This window comes from Aplysia californica, unplaced genomic scaffold (genome assembly GCF_000002075.1).
Source record: "Aplysia californica isolate F4 #8 unplaced genomic scaffold, AplCal3.0 scaffold00173, whole genome shotgun sequence".
Taxonomy (NCBI): Eukaryota; Metazoa; Mollusca; class Gastropoda; order Aplysiida; family Aplysiidae; genus Aplysia; species Aplysia californica.
In genome coordinates, this window is record NW_004797443.1 from 580,753 (window position 1) to 593,546 (window position 12,794).

General features: G+C 39.0%; 1 protein-coding gene across 1 annotated transcript in view; it reads right to left on the reverse strand.

Annotated features, from left to right (window-relative positions):
• The window catches only part of LOC101848352, a 56,399-nt gene that overhangs the window by 12,491 nt on the left and 31,114 nt on the right, over nt 1–12,794 (reverse strand). Inside the window, exons 15-20 of the mRNA XM_005098140.3 lie at nt 8,962–8,985; nt 4,596–4,886; nt 4,016–4,205; nt 2,219–2,357; nt 1,426–1,581; nt 3–1,038 (exon numbers count right to left, since the gene is read on the reverse strand). Coding sequence (XP_005098197.1) covers nt 3–1,038; nt 1,426–1,581; nt 2,219–2,357; nt 4,016–4,205; nt 4,596–4,886; nt 8,962–8,985 — 1,836 coding nt within the window. The remainder of the gene's footprint in view (nt 1–2; nt 1,039–1,425; nt 1,582–2,218; nt 2,358–4,015; nt 4,206–4,595; nt 4,887–8,961; nt 8,986–12,794) is intronic.

The following is a 12,794-nucleotide window of genomic DNA, read 5'->3' on the forward strand; positions in this document are numbered from 1 at the left end:
ACCTTGAGAACACTGCAGGCAAGCTGCCCAGGTCAGTAGCCAGTCCCCAGTCTCTTTCTGATCCAGCTCCCGTTTGACCGCCTCGAAGTCCAGAAGGAAGAAATACAAACGTAAAAACACGGCCTGGCTGAGGTCAGCAGAAAACTGCTTCTCAGATGAAATAGCTCTGGAAATTTCTGTCACTTTCTCGTGCTGAGAGCAGACATTTTGAGAAGGGGAATCCATGCCAGACACATCAGCGCCCGACAACCCGGACACCTCACTACTTCCCAGCCCACCCGATGAACCATTAGTTTCGCAGTGAGCACCTACTTCAGAGTCTTTCATGGGCGACGCATGTAAACTGTTTCTGCTGTCTGAGAAAAGGGAAGCCACTCTGTCCGCCAGAAGAAGTTTGGAGCTCGAGCCATTGAGATTGACCGAAGGGAGCAAGGACTGAACGAGTTGTATGTAGTGGGCCAAGTCTGTCTGACCAAAAGCACTCAGGACCTCCCCGTGGACGCCACAGATAAAGCACATGGTGGTCAGCTGCTGAAACACCTCCCGGAACTCCTCCGACAAGGGAAACGGGTCAAACGCATGGACAACATCCAACCAGTAATCCTCAGGAAACACAACAGTATCCGAACTTGCTCCTAAAGCATCAGGCGGAATCGAGGCTGAATTCAAATTATTTATTGCACTAGTTTCCTGACCCTCGGAAGCATTGGATATCCTTGAAGACACAGAAGCATTCACCTCTCCACCACTAATAGACGAACCTTCAACATACGTTGACTCCCTATCGTGTCCATTAAGAGCACCACCTTCAACTGAATCTACAGAATTTGGCCGTGAGAAATTTCCCTCACCACCAGGATCCACTACTACTTCCTGAACTTCTGCTTTATTGCCCCTGACCTGTGACCTCTCGACCTTGACCCTGTGCAGCTCACGGTGGTAGTCCAGCATTGCTTTGTGCAGTTCTCTCGCCCACTCTGTCAAGATCTCTACCAGGATGGCTGGCTTCACCATGGCCGACCATTCTCCCAAACGCTTCTGAAAAAAATAATGTGATAGTATAGTTTAAGAGAGATTAAATTTTTTAACTCATTCAAATGTCAAAGTCAAATTTTTTTTGGGGTAGACTAAAGAGACATAGAGGGAGAGATTTTTAGTCAGAACCCAGTGTACTGTTTATGTGTTGCCATTGTGTTCGCAAAGGGCTCATCGCATGTGTTCTTTAGTTGGGGTTGAGAGCTATATAAATGTCATATATTATGATTATAAAAGCATTCACAAAACAATAGATCAGGCCATTATCAGTAAAAAAAACCCCAAAAAAACTAAACCTGATTAGTACATATTCTACTAAAAACAATGAAGGACTTCCATAAATAGAGATCGAAAACAACAAAACTCTCTTCCTATCACAGGAATCCCAACCTGGAGTCTGAGCGCAGTAGTCGAGAGCGAATGCACATCTACCGCAGCAGATGCCACTTTCTGAAATGTATCGCTTTCACTGTCACTCTCCGTCTGCACGCTTTCATCAGGTGTCACAGCACTTGTCTCATCATCTGCTTTCCATGACTTCTGATCCTGAAATGAAATATGTATTTTTCTGTTTAGTCTGAATTCAACGCATTACTGGATACAGAATATTGGAAAGAAATAACGCTAAAAAAAAGAAACAAATGTAAGTAAAATGAAACAAATGACTGTATGAATGTAAAAGTATCAACTCCATGAGCACAATTTAGATTATTTCCAAAGTGGGCGGCTTTGACTTTGCCCGTCTGGGCCAGTTTAGGCTTAGTTTGTTTTAGTAAAAGTTTTTCGGCACTTGCAACACTGTAACACAATTACATCATGTAAGTTCCAAAAACTAGGGATGTTACAAGAGAGTAACAAACACAAAAAGGAAGGAAAGACAAGGATGACAGATGTCTGATAGCAAAGAAGAAGCAAACCACACCAGAGCACCTGCCAACTTAGGCTGAGCGGGAGACACATGATAAAGTAATAAACTTGGTGAAGAAGAAGAAGAAGAAGAAGAAGAAGAAGAAGAAGAAGAAGCAGAAAAAGAAGGAGCAAAAGAAGAAGAAGCAAAAGAAGAAGAAGAACAACAACAAGAGCACCAAAAAAAAAAAAGACATCCCACTTACAAAGACAAATAAACAGACACACAGACAAACACACACACACAGACAAACAAACCCACACACACAGCACTCACCTGAGGTGACTGCAGCTCTGACAACATGGGACTGCTGGACGACTTGGCCAGAGAACTGGACGTTTTCGTCAACAGCGGGTTGCGTCCCTTGATGCTCTTGATGAAAGACCGCGTCTGAGTCTTAAGTTTCAGGGACAACCTAAACAGGACAGTAGTTGTTTGTTGTAATTGGTACATGCAACCAGAGACATTAAATCTTTTCCAGTATCAAAGAGAAACAGTGCCACATGCTACCGTTTCTTTTTATTTTCAGTTCCTCTGTAATGTTTGTAATTTTGTGCGGAGTGGTAGAAAACATTTGTCAGTTTCGAACACCAACCCATTCTGTTCTATCTATCGAAAATAGATTTCTGACACTAAATTTTTCCACCGTTCTTTATGAGGTTCTGTCTTACAGTTCAGACCAGTTACTTCCAACTTTTAAATGATCCTTCTGCAGTAAAATAAGTCATCTACTAACTGAACCCATTCAGCAATGTTATTATGACAGATAAAAAATATCCTCCTATTTCTCTCTCAATCTTCAACAGAAGAAAGCATTTCAAAAAGTGGAACCTGGACCCAAAATATACATGAGACTCAGAAAAAAAATATGCGAGTTTGTTGGGGTTTTTTAAACAAAGAAATTTTGAAGCCCAAAACACACAATTAGATCAAAATTGCCCAAAGCTCTGAAAAATGTCGGTTTCTATACATAAAGGATAACAGACCCCTTGAGCACAAACACTTTCCTCTGTAGAGAAAAAACAGTGCTTAGGCCAATAACACTTTTCATTTTGGGGTCTGATTGTCCAGATGTCTCTAACCAATATAATGTGTGCCATAATTTTAATTCAGAACTTGCTAAGATCTTTATAGTATGCTATCTCAAAATTACAAAGTTTTATCTGACACTTTCGGCTATTTTGAGTTAGTACGACCATGAGGTAAAAAAACAAATGCTCTATCTGCTCAATCAAAATCATAAAAATACTCGGAGTCGTTATCAAGATATTCAAAGAATTGCATTAGAAAAAGCTCTACATTTTGTGAAACAAAAAATTTTTTACGTCAAATTTCTCAAAAACTATGTATTGAGCAGATAGAACTTAATCATTCTGGGGTAGCGAATAGTCTTGGGGTAATCTTGATACAGTCTAGCACACGCATATAACGAACATGCACATAGCGAAACCCACACATAATTAATTAACATATATAGCAAACAGATTCCCCCCACCCAGGGGTAGTGCTACTGCCTGAATTGTCTTTAGGCCATTCCCAAAGGGGGCATATTAACATGTTCTTATGCACAGTAGAATTGTAAATGGGCTGATTTATCAAAGTCATGCTCATACTGTGCCTGGACAACATTGGGGGAACTGTTGCTTTTTCTTTCCTCATCCTTACTATCATCATTTTTCCTTTACTTCTTTTGTATGTTTGTTACTCTCTTGTGAACCGCTATTTCCGGGGTGCTTTGATAGTTGAAGCAGACTTTGTGCTGTTGAGGTTAGAGAGGTAAGCAGAGTAAGCCTAATTCCCCGTTTGGACTTCTCTGTTGACATCCACCCGTTGGCGCTCATATGACCTTATGCAGTTGGGATCGCCGTAAAACCTTACGAAAAGGCTTAAACAGATTTTCAGGTCTCAAATTTCTTCATATACATCTGTTCGCTTTGTATTTAAAACATATACAAAGCCAAATTCAAAGATCACACCAAATATTCCCGCACCCAGCTGATTTCTTTATGTGCACACTAGACTGTATTTCTCAATGCCTACAGTGACAGAGACCACTACACCATAGGCACTCACCCATCCTTCAGTGCTGACAACGAGTTACGGGGCGAGACAGAGTGAGGGAAATGTTCCCCCGATGCCGTCAAAGGGCTCAGGGATGGAGAAATCTCCCGGCCAGGATACAGGGCCTCCTCACTCCCAAACGAGCCTCTCGCCGCCGCCAGCCGGTCTATCAGAGGGGGGATCACCTCCATTCTCCCAACCTCTGTGAATGAGAAGCAAATCATATATTTATTCTTCACACACTACAGGAATCCTGCGTCTAGGCTTTGAAAACAATTGTGATTCATCTCCAAGAAAATTACATCATTAGTCACAACACACCTTCTCAAAATATTTTTTTCAAGTTTTTAGTTATCGGTAGAGTACAAATGCCTCTAACTTGCTACATTTCCTCAGTATAGCAGTGTTATGATATGATCAATCCAATGTCACCACGAAAGGTAATGCTATGCAGAAATGTAATAAACTACAAAATTGAACATGTTGACCCTTTTCTCTGGCATGGACACATTTTCAGAAAATGCGAAACGAGACTCATTTCGCCAAGCTGCTACACAAATAGCTGAAAGTGAATAAGAAAAACAAGTCCCACCTTCCGCCTCATTCAGAGAGAGCCCCAGCTCAGAGGACATCTTTCTCCTGAAGGAAGAATTCTCCATCGGAGACAAGGCCATTTCATTCGACCATTTCCTTCTGCTCTTGATCTCGAAATCGCCCACACATGAGATGGTGTCTGGATCCTTGACCCTCATAGAAGTCGATGGCGGCTCCTCCTCCTCGATACTGCTGATCGTTTCCATGGAGATGGCATCAAACTCTGTCTCAATTTGATCAAACAACATGCTGTCGGGGTCATCTCCAACAGATGCACTCTGGCGCAGTTCTGAAATAAATATACATATTCCTCTATGTGAGTTAATTTGTTTGTCTGTTTGTTGTCAGAGTAAAGAAAAGCAAATCAATTCAATGACTGTCTCTTAGTGCTGTCCAGCAGCACCTGATGTAGTGACACACTGTCAAGAATTGACTTTTTTTTTTCCTTGTAAACTGGGAAGATGGGTATGGGTTGGAGTAACTGAAAAGCAAACAAATTTTCAAAAATTGGAATCAGGGGTGTTACGATCGTATTTTTGTAAAATTTAATAAAACAACAACAAAAATGTAACAATTCCACCAAATTCATAATGATGGGCAGCCCTTTCATTTTTCAGCTTTCTCCTTTTAATTTTCATTTTAATTCATTTTCAAGGCCTTTTCCTGACCAAAATATCTGAAAATGAAATGCCTGGCCTTTTCCAATTTTCACCGGTTGAGTCGGAACCCCTGGGAAGAGGGGGGATGGAGTAGGAGTGCCGGTACAGGAGGAAGGAACTGCCTTTTGTTAATAAGATAAGTATTGACAAGGCAAAGGTTTGATGCCCCTTTCAACACTGTGAGGTCATTTAATAGGTCGGAATGAATCAAACGTCTATCTCTAATAGGACCAAGCTGAGTAGGGATAATGCCATGAAAACTTCCCAAAAACAATCCAAGTTCAAGAGCACATTGTCCAATCATAAAACGAGATCAACCTCGTAGCCCACCACCTGACTAAACTAAACCCTTCCCATATTTCCCATCTAACGAAGCTTATCCTCCATATCTACAAACACAGAGCAAAAAAGGGTAGGCTATTGCTGTTTTGAATATTTTGATTCTCCTCTTTTTTCAAGGCTTTATCTGACGAGAAAAGCCATTCTGCCTTCAAGTAAAAAGTGTCAACAAACATTCTGCAGTGTGATCTGTGTGTGGTGCACCAAGTGTACGTCTCACCCTGCCCACAAACGGGTCAGGAAACCAGCAAGATAAGCCGGAGGACAACTTACTTAAATAACATTACCTTTTTCTGGCCTTCGTCGTCTCATGGTGTTGAGAGGAGAAGCAAAACTCTTTCTCTTGTTTGTTATATCAATATGTTAGTGTTTTAGTGCCTATAAAATGGCAGCTAGACTGTATGCTTCACAGGAAGTTGAAACTGTTTCAGAATGCTATCAGATCAGCTGAAGTAATAACATAGACTGTAAAGCACCTAGAGCTTGTTGCTCAGCAGGAATTTGCGCATACAAATGCGATCTATTATTATCACCTGTTGCATGACTATATTGCTTTTGTTTGATATTTCTCTGACCCCCCTCAATCCATGTTTTCCAGGCCATGCCCCTTTCTGTGTATCCATCTATTCTCTGGTTGTGTGTATCCATCTATTCTCTGGTTGTGTGTATCCATCTATTCTCTGGTTGTGTGTATCCATCTATTCTCTGGTTGTATGCTCTCGCTGCTATACTGTCCAGTGGTGGTATTGACAGATATACAAACCATTCTATGCGTTGTTTCTTGGAACAAAACTCATGATCTATATATCTGTCAATATACAATGTCCAGCTTTGGAAAAGAAAATCCATAAACTCGCTTCTTGAGTTGGAGTAAACAGATGACTACCAACATGATAACGCAAATTTTGTGCAGGCCAAAAAGCAAGACCGACAGAAACAACTGAAAGAATAAAAGAAGTACGACCAACCAGGGGGCACCAACATGGCACATTACAGTTTAACAAAGATCAGCAAACATCATTCTAAACAATTGTTGATTCACGACACTATTTATAACTATGTTGCATTCTTTGTTCGCATGAGTTGAAGGAAAGAATCTAAACACAATAACATTACAAAACAGTACTATATCATGTCATGTTGAAGAGAGGAAAAGTGAGACAGATGAAGGTAAGATGGAGGCTGAAGAAGTTAATGATAGAACTAGGGCTGTAGGCTCTTAAATAAAGCATTAGGCTTGCAAGTGAAAGGTTATCCGTTCAAGTATGTTCCCCTCTCTTCAAATGGCCACTTCTTAATTGGTGGAGATGAAAACATGCGACCCAAAGCATACGAGTGTCTAATATGCTCCAACATTGTAAGTTCCTTGGGGGCACTGATACAGCACATCAGAATAAACAGGAGGCAGGAGGGCCAAGGAAGTTACAACAAAGTTACGGGAGCATTCACTTTGAATAGGCATGAGATCACAACAACCATCACCTTAACACAATCACTTGGCACTCCAAGTCACAACAGTATTTATTAGCCCTGAAAATCAGCAAGATAACAGACATAATTAACTCTTTGTGTACCAGAGTGTTCTCCAGGTTTGAGCCAGGCCTGTAAACCAAACATTGTGGTATCAGGAGAGGTCAGTTTGTTTATTTGATTAAAGAGAAGCACATCGACACAATAAGGGTCATTTAGTGCTGGGAAAACATAAAATAGACAGATAAAAACAACAGAGGGAAAGTCGCAGGACCTACCATTCGCGCACTCCTATCATCCGCGGAGAGGTCAGTAACAACCTATTCTATTTTAGAAATCCATACTGGTGCTTGTTTCCGACCAAAAAGTTCAAAGAGAATTACTGCATATAATTTTGAAACAACATGTTTTAATTCCCCATTGGCACAATTCAGATCAAACATTCGTGGTGCAACTTATTGTCAAATATTTCCTCAACTATCGCAAATAGACTCTCCAGCTTTTCTACAAAGACTTGTTTCAATTTACCTTAACAGATCAATATTTTTGTAAAAAATCTGTTCGCTGTATTCTAGAAAATTCTTTAATAAATACTAATTAAAAATTCAAGTCGGAGGTTTCTACAGATATTAAAAGGTTTACAGCTGGAGAAATATCGCTTTTAGAAGCAAGTATGTCATTTTTTTTTCTAATCGCGACATTATGCTTGTTGAACGCATTTTTGAGAATCTTTAGTGCAAAAGAAGAGTCCACTGTAAAAAAATTTTCTTGTAACACGTTTTGCCACTTAAAAGTGTCATCGATGAGCTGTGAGGTAGGCCATATGCGTATGCAAAATGTGTGTGAGAAGCGGAAAGTGATATGAACAATCCCATTTTCCGTGCGACCGAGATTTATAGTATTTTATATAAATTTATGAAGAAAAAGTTTTTAATGTAACCTTAGTTGTTGTGGAAAAATGCTTAAGTTAAGACAAATTGATACAAACTGCTGTGCAAAGTATGGGTGACATTGATTCACCCGTTAAAGAGGTATTTGAAGAAAAGTTGCGTCACAAATTTTTTACCGCACTATAAACAGTGGGCTGCTTCAACTCTATGTGTCAGAGCCAACTTAGATACCCAGTAGACAGACAGAGACATTAGGGTTTTTTTTTAAACTTCCCTACACAGAAATCAAGCTCAGGTCATCTCCATGTGAAAGCGAAGTGAATAACTGCTACACCACAGACGCCAGTCAAAAACTTTTTAAAACACAGAGAAGAGAGTAAAACAATGCTGTATCAAGGAAAGACCAGGGATTGGCAGAAGCTTAGCAAGGAGAGAGATAATGAAGACACAGACCCGAAACTAAGACCTACCAAAGCCATACCCAACCTCCAGTGTTTGGTCTGTTTGTTAGCTTGTTTGAGAAAAGAGAAGCACATCGACACAATAATGGTCATTTAGTGCTGAGAAAAAGTAAGACAGACAGACAGAAACAACAGAGGGGAAAGTAAAGAAGTAGGACCTACCAGTGGCACCCTCCAACCACCAACAGTATTTGGTCACAGACAAAAATGAACAAAATATAACTCTTTATTTGATTGTGCTGTATCAGCGATAATAAAAAGTATGAAAATCAAATGATTTATACTATATATATATATATATATATATATATATATATATATATATATATATATATATATATATATATATATACAAAGAAAAGAAACTAATCAACACACCCATTAAAAGAAAAACTAACTGCCAAAGGCCACATTCAAGTGCCCTGTTTTGAAAGCTGGGTTAAAGGACAAGAGATAAGAGAAACTTGATCAGTGCCTCAGGCTTATCACAGAAACAGCTGTTCACATTCCTGACATAAGCGCTAAAAATAGACCCTTACTCTTACCTGAACTGTTGTGAGGTGCAGGATCTGAGGAAAAGAGAAAGTTTGCCCTTTTAGTTTTAGTAAGAGTTTTATGGCACTTGTAACACTGATAGGTCCTATAAGTGCTGAAGATTAGAGGTATTACCAAAGAGAAACATACAATGAAAAGTTAGAGGAGAGATAAGGACAAAAGATGTTTGATAGGAAAGAAGGAGCAAACCACACCAGAGCACCCACCAAGAACCTACAAGTTTGCTGTTGAGCGGTACATTAAGTCACCAAAATTAGGCCAAATGCTTCTAGGAACAGATAAGGAGAACAGCAACACTGAAAAGAAGCAGGAACAGTAGACCAAAGCACAGCGGTCACTGACTACCCATCACATTTTCTTAAAAGAATGAAACAGTTCTTTCTCTCTCTCCCTTGAAAAATGTTGCTTTCTGGGCTTAGAATAGTTGAACACCTTGTGGACAATATGTTTTCGGTATCTTTGGGTCCTTGGGAACAGCACTTTACACAAATTTTCCCCACTTCACCCAGGTGGGAATGCGTACCCGGCAATAGACAGATAAGATAAGAAACTTCTTTATTGTCTAGATCCTGGCACATTGGTTTAGTGTTTCACCACATACACACATACACGCACACACACGCACACACACACACACACACACACACACACACATACGCGAACATGTACACACACGCAGGCTTACAGTCACATGCATTATATAAATGAATAGTAAAATAAACAATAATAATAATAATAATAATAATAATAATATATAACATTTATATAGCACATTTCCAAAAAAAGTAGCTCAATGCGCTTTACATAGGAATACCCATTTTTTAAAAACCTTTCTTACTACTTCCTTTCTTCTCAAGCAATATACATTAATGCACACACACACACACACACACACACACACACACACACACACACACACACACAGACTATTTTCATCCAGACATAGGAAAAGAACAAATATAATGAAAGATAACGTTAAAAGCTTATGAAGGATAGGCCTGTAGGAACAGAAAATGTTTAAGATGTCTTTTGAAGCTATCAAGTGTTCTTATTTGTCTTAGTTTCATGGGTAATCTGTTCCACATAAAAGGACCAAGATATGAGAAAGATCTCTCTCCATATGATTTGTATGATTTTACAGGTGTCACAAGTAGGGTGTTATCGTTCGATGATCTTAGGTTTCTCCCTGGTTTATATATACTGATAAGTTCTTGTAGATAAAAAGGAGCAGTTTTATTTACACATTTGAAACACATGACGCAGATTTTAAATATTATTCGTTCTTTTACAGGGAGCCAATGCAGTTCTTTTAATGGAGTGACATGGTCTCGTTTTTTAGATTTTGTTATCAGTCTAGCGGCATTGTTTTGAATTACTTGTAAACGATTCAAATATTTGTTGTTCAGACCTGCTAGGAGTGAGTTACAATAGTCTAATCTAGATAGGATAAGAGATGTTACCAGTGTTTTTGTGGTCTCTTCGTTTAAGTACTTTCGAACTAGGCCTATCCTTCTCAGCTGAAAATAAAGGGATTTGGACAGAGATCCTACAAACGAGCCCATTGATAAGTGGTGGTCAATATATACACCGAGATTCCTGAAAACTTCTTTACTAGATGTCATATGCCCATATAAATCAAAGTTGACACTTTCCAGATCTTATTTAATCGTGGATTTTTTATAAGAATGATGTCTGTCTTTTCTTCGTTTAGTTTCAATTTGTTTACTGTCATCCACTTTTTGGTTTCATAAAAACATTGTTTAGTGATGGAAATCATGTTTGGTAGATCTTGAATGGTGCCATTAACATACATTTGGGAATCATCGGCATAAAAATGATAATTCAATCCATGATTTTGTAAAATGCTTGCTAAGGGCTGTGTATATAGTGTAAAGAGCACTGGTCCAAGAACGGACCCCTGTGGAACTCCATAATCGAGCCTGACCTGCTTTGAAAAGCTATTTTTAATTTGCACTGACTGAACTCTTTCTAGTAAATATGACTTAAACCATGAAAGCACAGTACCCGATAAGCCAAATGAGCGCTCAAGTCTTGTGAGTAGAATAGCATGGTCAATTGTGTCAAAAGCTGCGGACAGATCCAAAAGAGTTAAAAGACAGATGTTTTTGCTATCAATGGAATCCAATAAATCAGACTTTACTTTTAAAAGCGCAGTTTCGGTACTATGATGAGTTTTATAGGCAGATTGGTAAATTTCCTCAAGACCATTTTTTCTCATGTGAGACAAAACTTGACTTAAAACAATCTTCTCTAGAATTTTTGAGACAAATTGCAAATTCGAAACTGGTCCATAGTTTTTAAATTCATTTTTATCAAGCCCGGGTTTTTTCAATAAAGGTTTTACAATAGCTTGTTTGAAAGTATTAGGTACTGTGCCAGTGGCAAGTGACATATTCACTATCTGAGTAATGTGAGGTAGGACAATATCAATACAGGTTTTGAGTACATGAGCAGGCATTGGGTCAAGGTCGCATGTTTTTATGGTTGACCCATTAATACAATTTAAAATATCACTATTTGTAACTGGACTAAAAGAATCTAATATATGTCCAGTAAATTCTGAAAATTCCAAATTTCCATTTGGCTCTAGGTCGAGAGAAGAGCGTATGGTATTAATTTTGTCATTGAAAAAAGTCACAAATAAACTACAAAGTTCGTCATCTGATGTTGCAGAGGGGACAGGAGATATTGTTTCTTTTCCCAGAATAGCATTGGTAGTCTGAACGAGTTGTTTGGGTGATTTAACATCTTGCAATTCATGTAGATAGTATCTTTTCTTGTTATTTTCGATGATTGAGTTGACTTTGTCTCGGTGGTTAATAAAGATGTCTCTGTGAACTTGAAGTTTTGATTTCCTCCACCTGCGTTCTGCCTGACGTCGATGTTTCTTGGCCTCTTTGATTTCAAGTGAAAACCAAGGAGAAAAGGGTCTCGATGAAATGTTTCTTTTTACCATTGGCGCATGTTGGTCGATTGCCGCTTTCAGAGTGTCATGAAATGTGTCTGCATCTAGGGATGATAGACTTGTCAGTGTTTTGCTCACGTCGTCCCGAAGTGCCTGTTTGTCTATTGTTCTCGTGTTCCTTGAAAGTATGCTTCTTCTTACGTGTTTTGGTTTGGAGATGTTAAGCTGTATACATATTCAGTATTCTGATTGTGTTCTCTGTAAAATTCAGTGAAAGATCTTGTCAGTATGTTAGTGTTTAAGCACCTATAAAATGGCAGCTTGCATTGTATGCTTTCCAGGAAGTTGAGATTGTTTCAGAATGCTATCAGGTCTGCTGGTGTAATAATAGATTGTAAGGCACATGGAGCTTCCTGTTCAGGGGGAATTTGTGCTACACAAACGCTGTCTTCTAGTATTATTATTATTACTATTACATTAAATATCTATTCTTACTGTTTTCAACTATTAGAATTTAATTTCAACAAAATATTCTCCAAACATAAGAAACCAATGCCATAGAGTAAAAAACGGCCAAAAAAAATGCTTTTAAATATTGGACTTAGTATCTTATCTTCTTGGTGTATCTTATTGTATCTCAGTGCTGTAGAGGTTAAGGTGTTTACCTCTCATTCAACAAGTTCCCAGTTTAGATCCCAATAGTGACATAAAATTTTCTTCTGTAAAATTTTTTTCTTTCCCATCCTTTCCTGCTCTTTAATACTGTTCTGCCACCTGCTTTTGTCTCCACTTTCTGCCCCACCCCCTCACCTCCTCTGCCCCCTCCTCCGGGCTCCTGACTCTTTCTGCAACCTTTCTACTGCTACTCCTTGGCTACACCCCTGATCTTCTGGTAGG